Below are 13442 nucleotides of genomic sequence, written 5' to 3'. Positions count from 1 at the left end.
GATCCTGTCTGAGATTAGAGCCAATTCAGAAAAACTAACACAGAGAGGTACAGAGAATGAAACTGTCTCATTCATGATAACATAGTTCTAACCCTGGCATCAAGCTGTTACTGAAGCTATACTGGAATAACTATACTGGCGATACTGGTCTCTTTCTGTTACAAAGACCAATAAAGGATTCCCTCTGCAGTTAAGTCAATTCCAGTTCTGTTTTCTGTTACAGGCTACCAATACAGTACAGGCTACCAAATATAAGACTTTCTATTTATCATTTTAACTTGCTTATCTCTTTTCCAGATAGTGGGGTGACTCATAGCTACTTTGAGCCTTTGATACTTTCCAGTATCATAGATTCTTTGAGCTCCCTTAGAATTTTCTACTCAGTGCTGAAGGTGGGCATCTGGTCTACCTCTGGCCCAAGGCTGAATCTCTGAATCTCATCTTTCACTGAAATAACAGTTATAGAATCTGCTGAAGCAGCAAGAGGAAAAGAGAAATCAGTAGTTAGACCAATTTGTACATCTTCTCAGTTAGTCCAGAGTGCATTAGGATGGAAGTCAAATGGACCCTTATTAGGAAGGTGGCTAGGACCAAGTGTTCTTCAAAAAAACCTAAGCTAAAACTTTCGGAATGAACCCAAACAGAAAAACCTAGATGGGTTGGACCTCTATAGTGCAAGTACTAAGGGGAAAATGGATGGTCAAAGAGGGTTAGCCAGAGAGCACACTGAAATGGTAAGATGCAGAGGTTCTCAAAAGAGCCAGTGTCTAGACATTGCCATAATAAAGGTCAGTCAATAAGCTAGAAAGAATTTAAAATAGTGCTAAATATCTTTAAAGTTCTTTAATTTTAATTCCTGCTGTATCTGTCTTGACTAAAGGATCATGAAGATGGAGAACAGGGGAGGAGGTGAAGCACCTCAAGTGAAAGAATAGGCAGTTGCTCCCTGGTCACCCAGACTATTTGGCAGGCTCAGGCTGAGGGAAAGAGAGCGGGTTCAACTGAACGAGACATAGAAGTTTTGATTTGGGCTCAACTTGAATTCATGACCGCTCTAATATCTCAATAGGGCCCAGAAGCTAAAAGATTTGCTGAGGGGCAGGCCAGGTAAAATTTTTAGAGTATGTTTAAGAAGAGTGAAGAGAAAACAAAGCTGTTTGTGATTGAAACTACCAAGTTTATCCAATCAACAAACAGGTTATACTGTAGTTGCCCTGCAGTTTGTCCACAGGCTTATCCTGAAGTAGGCTATAAGACACAGCACGGTGTTACAGCTCCTCTGTAAGGAGTAAGGATAGTTGAGGAAGTAGTTCTATGAGCTTAGTGTTGGGGAGAGTTCTGCTTTTCTAGACCAAATGTGGTGCTTTGATCCAAAGTGATATACCAAATGAATGCAGGGGCATCAGTGTGAAAGGCTCACTGATGTGGTTTACCATTGCTAATACATAGCAAGAACACCGAGATCAACTTTAGTAGTGTTTTTGCAGTTTATACATTTTTTACAGAAAATGAACCCCTGATTATCTACACTCCAAAGAGACTGTTCCTTCCATTTTTACCTTAGGAACTCTGTGAATTCTGTAACATAGATACACTTTTCATCTTTGTTTCAGCTACTAGAAAGCTTGGAGTCAAACTGTATGTCCCCTTTCCTGTCTGCCAGTATATCTTGTATGCTACGGCTCAGTCCTGGCTCCAGTTTGATTACCATTTTTTGTCTTTCTATTATTTTTTAAAAATATTTTTAGTTGTAAATGGATACAATACCTTTATTTTATGTATTTATTTTTATGTGGTGCTGAGGATCAAACTCGGTCCCTCATGTGTGCTAGGCAAGCGCTCTACCATTGAGCTACAGCCTTAGCCCTCCTTCTATTATTTTTAAACCTACTTCTAATTCACACAGCTTTGCGTGCCTATTTTCTTTTTTTTTCTGGGTTTCCAAGAAACTTACTCAATCAGACTTTTACAAGACTCTAGAAACTGCATTTTTAACAAGCTTTTGATTAAAAGTGTGGTTTAGGGAAGCAATTTTTTTTTATTGGTTGTTCAAAACATTACAAAGCTCATGATAAATCATCTTTCATACATTTGACTCAATTGGGTTATGAACTCCCATTTTTAGCCCAAATACATATTGCAGAATCACATCGGTTACACACTCACCTTTTTACATAATGGCATATTAGTGACTGTTGTATTCTGCTACCTTTCCTATCCCCTACTATCCCCACTCCCCTCCACTCCCATCTTCCCTCTCTACCTCATCTGCTGTTGTTCAATTCTCTCCCTTGTTTCCCCCCCTTTCCCCTCACAACCTCTTCTATGTATTTTGTGTAACATTGAGGGTCTCCTACCATTTCCATATGTTTTCCCTTCTCTCTCCCTCTCTCTCCCCCCAGTTGTCTTTGTTTAATGTTAATCTTTTCCTCATGCTCTTCCTCCCTGTTCTGTTCTTAGTTGCTCTCTTTATATCAAAGAAGACATTTGGCATTTGTTTTTCAAGAATTGGCTAGCTTCGCTTAGCATAATCTGCTCTAATGCCATCCATTTCCCTGCAAATTCTATGATTTTATCATTTTTTAGTGCTGTGTAGTACTCCATTGTGTATAGATGCCACATTTTTTTTTATCCATTCATCTATTGAAGGGCATCTAGGCTGGTTCCACAGTCTAGCTATTGTGAATTGTGCCACTATGATCACTGATGTGGCAGTATAGGGAAGCAATTTTAACCTTCATTTTGTGTCAGATTACATAATACAATAAAATTAAATTAAAAGTCAATTAAAACAAAAAAAACTTTTTGAAAATTATTAATAGATACCTAAACACAATCTGGCTTGTAAAATGAAATAAATACATATATAATTGTATTCATAAGATAAGTGTGCTAAATCAAAAGCTATATAATAATGAGGCATTAAAGGTCAAATCCAAATACAAAGGAAGATACTCCTCTGAATTCCCATGTTTCATTGAGCATCAAAACCACCAATTTTTTGGTTCTTTTCTTGTACATTATTCTGTATCCATTTTCTCTGCAACTGATTGGAACCCTGGATTTTATTTTATTTTCTGTATGACATTCTCCATAGATATATATCATTGGCTATTGCTTTGGGGACTGAATGTCCTTCTGGATGTCCATAGCTAATACTTATATAAGCACAGAGACTTTTCCCCATGTTTCTAAACAGAACCCCTGTGCCTATCTTTTGTAAGCCCTTTTATTCTTTTTGCAGCACTTATACATAATCAGTATTACGAACATAAAGGATGATTTACAATGCATCTATTAAATTTTCTCTGTGTGTAGGATCACATGTGCAGTTGATTCTGAAGACAAGATATAAATTCACACATTTCAAAATGCAGTAAACGACCCCTAGGATGCTAGTTAGAAGGTTTTCTTAGGAAACAGCACCATGTGGCATAACTCACCTACCCCAGTAGTGTGATCTCCCTTAGGTCCTGTGTAGGAAGTAGGAGTTTCTCCCCTCCTCCTGTGCCAGCTGCTCCGGTTTCTTTTCTCCTGCGTAAATGCACATTCATCTTGATCAAATGTACACTCTCCAGGTGGAGGTGGAAGTCTCTCTGCAAGGAAACAGCAGGTGTTGCAATTGCTGAGACACTTCCAATGAATATGCATTCCATGGCCCCCTGGCAGCCCACTCTGCATGTCTGAGTGTTTTCTGGTCATATGCCAGGCATATGGAGAGGCAGCCCTCTTCTGGTGGTTCACCTACATCAAGCTCTTGCTTCCAGTTACTGTCTGAACCCCACCATGGGTCTTGCCAGAGGCAGAGGATAATCAGAAATCTAGACCAAAAATATTGGGATCCTCTAAGAAACTTTCTCCCATTTGGGAATTTATCTGTGTGAAAGAGCTTATGAAGTTCTGAAAATTGGGGGTAAATTGCTTTTTTTGAAATATGAAAAATAATAAAATTGCATAATGCTGATGATTTCTTCAGAAATCCACAATGAGTGAAGGATATCCTCATAGTAATTCAAAAGCTGCTTTGGAGGAAGAGACAAATGAGAGAACTAAATATAGTTTTGGAGGGGAAACAAATGACCCTTTCTCTGTGCTTCAGTATTCTTATCTATAATGTGGGAATAGTAATGGTATTATTCACATAATGAGTTTGTGAGGAATGAATGAGATGATGTATGTCAAGTATTTAGAACATGAAGTTCTCAGTAATTATTAGCAAAATAAATATTTGGAATTTTATTTTGTTGCCTAGAGCCTTATTTTTCATTCCTAAAGACAAATACTCAATTTTAATGCTGTCTTTAATTCCTTGAATATTATTATCACTACACTAGTGCTACCTCCTAACTTGGGGCATCATTGGTTGAACTTTATTGTACTTTCCTACATCCAGATTCTTAGAAAAATTTTAAATAGATAGCCTGTCTTTATATCTCTTGTGTGTTAATTATTTTACTTCATTTTATTTTATATACAGTACTAATTAATGAAGGCTCATTCCTCTTCTATGTCCCAAGTAGTAGATATTTTTATCTGTATTGTTCTTGCAGGATCTCAGAAATTAAGGGAATACAAACAAATTGTCTTTTAATTAGGTAAACAAGGATATTATTCTCCAGTACCAGGTTGATTCTACAATTTGCCTATTTGTTGAAGAGATGGCAATCCTATGGTTTAGGATGCAATGTAATTAGATTCAGACAAATGATCTGGCTTGTGTTGGGCTCCATTTTCTCACTGGACATCATGTCCAACATGCAGCTAGCTACCCCATGACTTTATTTTGTCACTATCATCAATGCTTGGGCTATTGTTTCAGTGTCATTTGATTTACTTAGGAAATATTATTCTGTTACAACTTAAAAATTATATGTTTAGCAAGTATCTGTGAAATAAGAATTTCATCAATATGACTTAAAAATGCATTCTGTAAGATGACTATGAGAAAAATAACAACACTAATGAGAACAGAAGAAATTTATTTTTAAAGCACTGTTCTGTGCCAAGTTCTATGCTAGGGAATGTATGCGCATTATCCTCAATATTCAAGTAGATATTACTACCTCCTTACAAATGAAAAAAAAAGGGTTAAGTCCCATGTACCAAAAAAAAAAAAAACAAAAAACAAAAAACAAAAAATCCCAAAAAAACATTTGAACATCTGAGTCATTATTTCTAAATTCCAAAGCCTACTACAAAACTCTATAGAGAGGGATTTCTGTCAACAAAAGCAAAGGCTGGACTAACATAGATTGAATGTATGATTTTCTTATAGAAAACAGAAGTGTCTTTGACAGGTGAAGGAGACAAACAGATGAAATGACTGCTCTCTTACCTGGAGACCAGCAGCTTCCCAGTTGTATTGTAATATCATCGAGGGCCACAAGACCACAGTCCCAAAAACTTTTGCATAGGCTCATGAAAACCACCTGCAATTCATAAATATAAAGTTATGAATTCTGTTAGCTGAAAATTGGAAACTCTTAGAACATGGGATTTACTTGGCACAACAGGCCTGCAAAAGCAGTTGTAAACACCTCTTAATTGCCAGTAGGAGGAACAGGACAGTGGCATGAAGAACAGTTACCATTTATATGTGACCCTGGAATTAGTCATATTATTTTAAGCAGAGTCAACATCATAATGATATATTGTGTATACTTATGCAAAAATTTAGAGACGTTCTTTAAAGAATGGAGAGTAAAAGCGAGGAAAGTAAGAGGTTAACTGGGTGACAGAGAAAAGCCTGTGAGGTTTTAAATATCTTCCCTAAATAATCCACAAAGTGCATACAGAATTGATGGTTTTCCAAGCATTTTTCAAACACTTCCAGTACAAACACTATTGATTTTTTTGGAAATGACTTTCTGGCAATGTGCTTTATTCACATTGTGAATGAAGTCCCAGTGATTTGCCATCTGGAGGTTTATGTTCTATTTCCAAGGCAAAGATCTATGTCCCCAGCTGGTATTGCTAATAAAAGCCCTAACCAAAGTTATTTTATCAGTCCAAACATTTTTATTGTTGTATGTGAAGGAAAAACAAATCTATAGCATAAGTTATGAAATTCAATGTGTGTGTGTGTGTGTGTGTGTGTGTGTGTGTGAGAGAGAGAGAGAGAGAGAGAGAGAGAGAAAGAGAGGGAGAATAAATATGTTTGTGGGATTTCTTCCCATTCCGTCATTTTAAAGGGTACTTTTCTTATATAGAATGATCAAAGAGGCACTTATTAAAACATTTGTATTAGGTTTTCACTGTACTTGTAGTTACAAACCTTCTTTGTGGGTATAACTTAGTATTTAATTAATGCAAGGTCATACTGTTCATGTTCAACCCCTCAATTACAAATCTCAATTCAAAGACAAAGAAAGATGTGACAGAAGCTAAAACTCACCTTATAGATAATAAGAACATTTGGCTTTATTTTTAGGTTCTAATATTCAAAATGTTATGGCTTGAATTTGTGTTATCAGTAGTGTCCCTTTGTACTTTGATGATGAGATTCATTAGAATATATATATATATATATATATATATATGCTGGGGATTGAACCCAGGACCTCATGCATGTTAGGCATGCACTCTACCATTGAACCACATCCCAGCCCTAGAATACAGAGTTTATTTTAATAGAAAAATTTTAAAATCATATGACAGCTTACCACTATACAAAATATAAAATGTCTTAAGCTGAGATCCTCAGAATAATTCTAATTGTATGATGTAGAAAGGTTTACTTGCACTATATTTTTATCAGTTTAAATCATAAATAGGATAGTATGGTGATGTAACAATGCATAACTAGCTTTGTATATTTATAAAGAACAAAATTATGGGTTTTTGTTGTTTGTTTATCTCTTAAATTTTCATCTTTAGAGATTCTATTCAAATTTATAAAATATTTTACTTGAGGGTTTATGCTTGGGAACTTCCAAATGAGGAGAAGGTAAAGGTCTGAACGCTACCACATTTTATCAGTAATTCTTATTGTTATATGGGAAAGAATATTAATCTGTCTCATAATTTATTGAACTAAATGTGCTGTAGAGAGAAAGCCTTGACTTTCCTTTTGTCAGCTTTAAAATCCATTTTTCATAAAGAGAGTTAAAAAGTACATTTTCAAAATGAATATGAAGTAGTGAAAGGATTCACCATGTAAATCTTTCCCTGCATTAAAATTCAAACAATTGGAATCGTAATATATTTGAAAGAGGAGAAATATTAACATGCTTTCATATGTTTACTATAGCATTATTTTATAATGACCATAAAACCAAACAAGGATGCAAACAAGGAAATGAAACAACACACAATTCCAAAAGGAGAGAAAATAAACTCTGAGACATGGGGAGGGAGGGGGAAAGTTCTGAGGAGTGATATTGGCCAAATTTTGCTGTTATATTGTGTATTGTGTGCATATACTAATAGGTAACAACAAATCCCATCAATACATACAACTATAATGCAGCAACAAAAAATGTGGGGGAGAAACAGAAACAATAAAAAAACTATAATACAACATCTAAGAAATAGAGCCTTATTAGGTCCAAAAGCTTGTGAATATTATTCAGTTGTACGGAAATAAATTCCTCTCAAAATATTAAGTGGAAAAATATGGTTAGAGTAAATAAAATAAAAATGAAATAAAATAAGACATAATCATACCTAAAACATCTAAAACTTCAGTGTGGGTATAGCTCAGTGGTAGACTACTTTCCTAGAATGTTCACAGCTCTGGTTTCTATTCCCAGAATCACACAAAAATAAATAAAAATAAAAACTAAATAAAAAAAGAAATACATGCCAGCAGCTTAGGAGGCTGAGACAGGAGGATCGTGAGTTCAAAGCCAGCCTTAGCAATAGCGAGGTGCTAAACAACTCAGACCCTGTCTCTAAATAAAATAGAAAATAGGGCTGGGGATGTGGCTCAATGGTTGAGTGCCACTGAGTTCAATCCCTGGTACCTCCCCCACAAAAAATAAAAAAATAAAAATAAAAACACATGGAAAATGTCTGGACAATTTATCAAATGTATAGTAATTATATTAGGCTCCCTGAGTGTAGTGGCACATCCCTGCAATGACAGCTACTGGGGAGACTGATGCAGAATAATCACAAGTTTGAGACCAGCCTGGGTAACTTAGTGAGACGCTGTCTCAAAATAAAAAATAAAAAGGGATAGTAATATAGTTAACAGTAAAGCACCTCTGAGTACAATCCCCAGTACTAAAAAGAAGAGAAGAAAAGAAAAGAAAAAGAATTATGTTAGGGTCATAAAATTATGGACACTTAACAGCTTCCTTCTATTTTCTAAACATTGTGTAACTTATCATATTTATATTTGAACAATAGTAAAAAGAATCAAGATAGCTATAATTAAGATGTAGAATAAGGAGTTAGTATTTCCTACATTGGAATGGTTTGTTTGTTTATTGGTACCGAGGTTGAAGCCAGGGGTGCTTAACCGCTGATCTACATCTCCAGCCATTTTTTATTTTTTATATTTTATTTGGAGACAAGATCTTGCTAAGTTGGTCAAGGCCTTGCTATTTGGCTGAGGCTGGCTTTGAACTTGTGATCCTCCTGCCTCAGCCTTCAGCATGGCTGGGATTACAGGTGTGTGCCACCATGCTCAGCTGACATGGTTTATTATGGTAGTTGTTAGGTACTTATGTCTATTTAGATTAAAATTAAATAAAATTAATTTAAACAATCACATTAGCCACATGAAAAACACTCAATACGGCAGCCTCACATAGCTAGTAGCTAACTGAATTGAACACAGCAGATATGTAACATTTCCTCATTGCAGAAAGTTCTATTGGATAGATCTCCCTGGTTCCTGTGCTTATTCCAAATAACCTGTGACTGCCACAGTGGGTTGAACGAAACATTAAAGATGTTTTGGACAACTGCAGGCCACTAGGCTGTTCTTATAGCTTTCTCCATACCTAGAACACTAGCCAGGCCACCTGTTGCTCTGTCTGATAAAAGATCCCCAAAGTCAGTTATCTACTGACTAGACTCAAACAATGTCTCAGGCCTCAAGTTTGTTTATTGTTGTCGGTCAGCATTACACCATGCAAAAGAAATATGACCAGATCAGCCTGTTTGGTCTAACACATCAGATTTTCCTCCTAGCTATTGACAATGCTCACATTATCAGCTCCAATTTGGGGGCCACTATTTTGCATCTTGTGGGGTACTTGAGGTTGGTGACTGAGCAAGGTGATGACTGGACCTAGTTGAGACAGGACAAAAATGTCAAATGTCTTGGTGCGTTCTTTAAGAATTCTTTCAATTCCCTCTGGGTCTAGTTAAGAATGTGACAAGAAGAGAATCAGCCATAGTCTAAATTCTTGAGGGGATTAATCTCTTACTTGTTTACAGATCATTTAAAAAAAACAATGTTTATGTCAGTTTAGGCAGAATTTCAAAGCAAGCAGAACATGTCTAAAGAGGGGGGAAATGTCTAAAAAGCTTGAATGTATATTAATATCTATGTAAGAAGGGGAAGATGGCAGATGGGAGAAAGTGATGTCCCTTAGACAGGTGATCCTGATCTTTGCAAATCTGTTTTTTTTTTAAATATTTATTTTTTAGTTGTAGTTAAACACAACACCTTTATTTTATTTATTTATTTATATGTGGTACTGAGGATCAAACCCAGGGCCTCACACATACTAGGCGAGTGCTCTACCGCTTAGCCAGGACCCCAGCCCCTGCAAATCTCTTAAAAGTTAGGGCAAATAAAATTTTTGTAAATTGATCTGTTTCAGTGCATTAAAAGGTCTCAGTCCTTAGGTACTAGAGACACTTTAAATCTTTTGTTTTCATGAAGAATATTTATTATTGAGAAAACCTACCTAGATCAACTTTCAATACACAAATAAGCAGTAGCTGAAGAGCTATATGACTACTTTTTTCAAATATTTTGTATTTGTATATGGACAGAATGCCTTTAGTTTATTTATTTTTATTTGGTGCTAAGGCTCAAACCCAGTCCTCACACATGCTAGGCAAGTGCTCTGCCTCTGAGCTACAGCCCCAGTCCAGCTATATGACTATTTTGCAAATAATAAAGTCAGATAAGGATCACCAGTATTACCTGGCGCAGGGTTTCACACAAGCTAAGCCTGAACTCCAGATGCAGCCTTTTTATTATTTTATTTTGAGACAGGGTCTTACTAATTTGCCCAGGCTGGCCTTGAACTTTGGATCCTCCTGCTTCAGCCTCCTGAATAGCTGGAATTACAAGTGTGTGCCACTGGGCCTAACTTAATTTACTATTTATTGTACTAAAAATACATATTGTATATCCTCTTTTATCCACAACAGGTATTTCAATCGCAGCATGATTAATGTTTTGGGGCCAGATTATTCTTCGCTGTGGGATGCCCTATATATTGTGGAATATTTAGCAGCTTCCCTGGCCTTGACCTGAAGCTGATGAATGGAAGAACTCACTCCTAGAGAGGTTGGCTAGAAAGAATAAAATGAAGGTAGAAAGGAGACAAAAAGAAGGGCAAGGACAATATACCTTTAATCTGAAAGCATTGTGCTAAAATTCCTCACAACTTCACTCCCCAAGCCTATTCTCTCTCCCAGGCTGGTCAATCCCACATTTCTGGGAAATCTACACATCTTTACTCATAGTGTTAAAGTTACTGAAATTTTACCCACGTTTCAAAATTTCCCTGTGCACTGTTAATTAGCCCACTAATACATGTGCTTTCAGAATAGATTGAACAAAGGGAGTATGAAACCTGTAACGTATGGTATTTTCCCAGAAATCTGTAATATAAAGTACTTTCCCAATGTTTTATCTATTGATCCGATAATGGAGAAGATGTCAGTCTAAGGATCCTGAGAACTGCCAGAACACCACAATCACCTCATGATCACCACACTGATGTCATCCCCATATACATGCCCATGCCCACCCCTTGCCAAGTTTCCTTTATAAGACAAGCCTGAGAAATCAAAAGCATCTCTCCCATTCAGGATGATCACATTCTTCCTTGAAATATGTACCTCTTGCTTTCCTAAATAAATCTCTGTACCTTAATATCTGATACATCTAGAAATTCTTTTTGTATGATGTTTGTCAAGGATCTCATTGTCCTGAGTTGAGGTCCCCCTCCCTGAGACCTTCTCTGACCATCCCTGGTGACACTTTCACTATTCTGTTTTGCCTCACTGCCCCAGGCCTTGCTCCCCAAATGATTAACCAATAAACCCAGTTTTGCATGAAAAGAAAATAGGGGAAAACATCAAAAGAACAATACCAATCATACAACCTGCTAATCACTCATCTTTCTTTGAGTTTTACAGGAAACAGGAATGCTTAGTGACCTGTGGACAACATGGAAACCACATCAAGAGGATTGATTACCATAAGAATTAATGACCATTCTGGTGCCCACCTGGCTATAGCTAAAATTAGACTCCCACAGAAACCCCAGATAAGATTTTTGTGCCTGCAATGCCTGGCAAGATGGAATTTGTATGATAGCCCTTCATCTTCCACCTGCTAAAGCTCTCTCTTCTCCCATAAGTCTTTCTCCTGAGTCATTGGCTTCATTGGGCAGCAGGGGAACTGGACCTTTCATGGTTATATATTGTAGATCCCAAGTCATGGCAATTAGGAAAGTCTCCAGACATTGTCGCCATTTGTCACTTGGAGGGCAAACTCTCCCTGGCTGAGAACCTCTGGTGGAGTAGTATAAACTGTTGTGTGGATTATGAAACCCCACTTAACTAAAGTCCCAGAATATGCAGTCTCTGTGCTAAGGCACTTCAGGTCTGTTACCTCATTTTTGGATTCACTGTCAATTTCAACCTATTTATTCTCTGTGCTCAGAACAAGATAGTTTTTTATATTTTAAAAATGCACTAGGTTGAGATATTTTTTTCCTCTGCTGCATATCACCAGGTGGTAGTTCCAATAAGCAATGAGACATACTCAAGTCCTAGAGACAAAAGGTAAAGAAACAGGAAGGCAAGGCAGATGGATTCATACTCAAACTGAATAATCATCCTTAGATCTTAGGGCTTTGCTATTCCAATTTCCTGCTCCTGAAAATTGTAATTGTCAAAGGGCAATAGAATCACCCCTTTGTTTTCATATTTCTCCCTTTCAAAAAATAATGATCTACTCTATAAAAACAACATCATGACCTATGGGGTAGCTCAGCCGACTTTCATTGCAGTATTTAATAATTTTAACTCTTTTTGGATGGTTAGGTGAGGAAAGGGTCTGTTAGGAAACCTAGCCACAAGGCTGTGTTAGCCAAATAGACCAGATGTCCTATGCCAGTGAAAGTCCAGAAAGGTTCTGGGTTAAAGAAACCAGGGGGAAAAAAAGTAGAAAAACAGATTTGTCATGAATTCATCTTCTTAAACCAAATTGGATTTTTTTTGTTTGTTTTCTTTTCTCTCTCTCTCTCTCTCTCTCTCTCTCTCTCTCTCTCTCTCTCTCTCTCTCGGCAATACTAGTCATCTACCCAGGGCTTCATGCATGCTAGGCAAGTGCTACCACTGAGCTACATCCAAAGTCCTTTCTATTTTTATATATGGAGACAGACTTTCACTAAATTTCCTCCGGCAGGCCTCAAACTTGTGATCCTCCTGTCTCAGCCTCCCAAGTCACTAGAATTAGAGGCATGCACTACCACACCAGGCTTAGGTTGAGTTTTGAAACAATTAAGTTTACTGATTTTTATTTTATGAGGTGTCATAGTTTAAGAGCTACTCAATACAATGAATAGGATTTTGCCTGGGGCAGGAGGAGATCAAGCTCTTCAGGGTGCCAGTGGAATATAATAAAATAAAGCCTCTGTTATGTAGTCTAAAAGGATTATTTATACTGAGCTGCTGAACAGTGTCAGAATTAACTGGTTTTCCACTGCCTTTTAAAGTAGTTTCCATGGATTGCTTTATAGATATAGAGGACTAGGCTGTTGGGTGAATCCACCACCAACTAAACCAATCGAATAATAGACCCGTTTAGGCCTATAATTAGCATGTGAATGACAGTTTCAATAAATGGTTTTCTATCTTCAGATAGAAACATTTCAATCCTATGCCAATGATACCATAAATTACCCATGTTCATTAAGTGAACCTAATTCAGTTCTTGTTATCGGCTGTGGACCTGAATGATTTACGAGATGGTTAGATTCTAGGTTAAATTGTACTTTTCTTCTGATGAGGCTAAGATCCTTTTAAATTGTTTGTACAATAAGTTGGGATATGGAAACTAGAGAGTCAGTGTAATATTTATTCACAAAATGACTATAATATAGTCCGTGAACCCTTCATTAAGTGTTATGGACACAAGTGCAGGATATGCTATATAATATAATTGCATTCATTTAACTGTTAATAAGTTATAATAGAATTTTAAAAATACAAAAGCACAGAGCAAAACAATACAAGAA

General features: G+C 36.7%; 1 protein-coding gene and 1 non-coding gene across 3 annotated transcripts in view; both read right to left on the bottom strand.

Annotated features, from left to right (window-relative positions):
* Window positions 1-13442, bottom strand: part of Mamdc2 (MAM domain containing 2) — a 162422-nt gene that overhangs the window by 22853 nt on the left and 126127 nt on the right. For both annotated transcript variants that reach the window (XM_077108653.1, XM_076843457.2), the window contains exons 10-11: window positions 5336-5429; window positions 3444-3596 (exon numbers count right to left, since the gene is read on the bottom strand). In XM_077108653.1, coding sequence (XP_076964768.1) covers window positions 3444-3596; window positions 5336-5429 — 247 coding nt within the window. The remainder of the gene's footprint in view (window positions 1-3443; window positions 3597-5335; window positions 5430-13442) is intronic.
* On the bottom strand, window positions 6533-6601 carry Trnav-aac (transfer RNA valine (anticodon AAC)). Its single transcript has one exon. It is a non-coding gene; the product is annotated as a tRNA-Val (tRNA).

This window comes from Callospermophilus lateralis, chromosome 2, assembly GCF_048772815.1.
Source record: "Callospermophilus lateralis isolate mCalLat2 chromosome 2, mCalLat2.hap1, whole genome shotgun sequence".
Taxonomy (NCBI): Eukaryota; Metazoa; Chordata; class Mammalia; order Rodentia; family Sciuridae; genus Callospermophilus; species Callospermophilus lateralis.
This window is presented reverse-complemented; position numbering and strand designations above follow the sequence as displayed.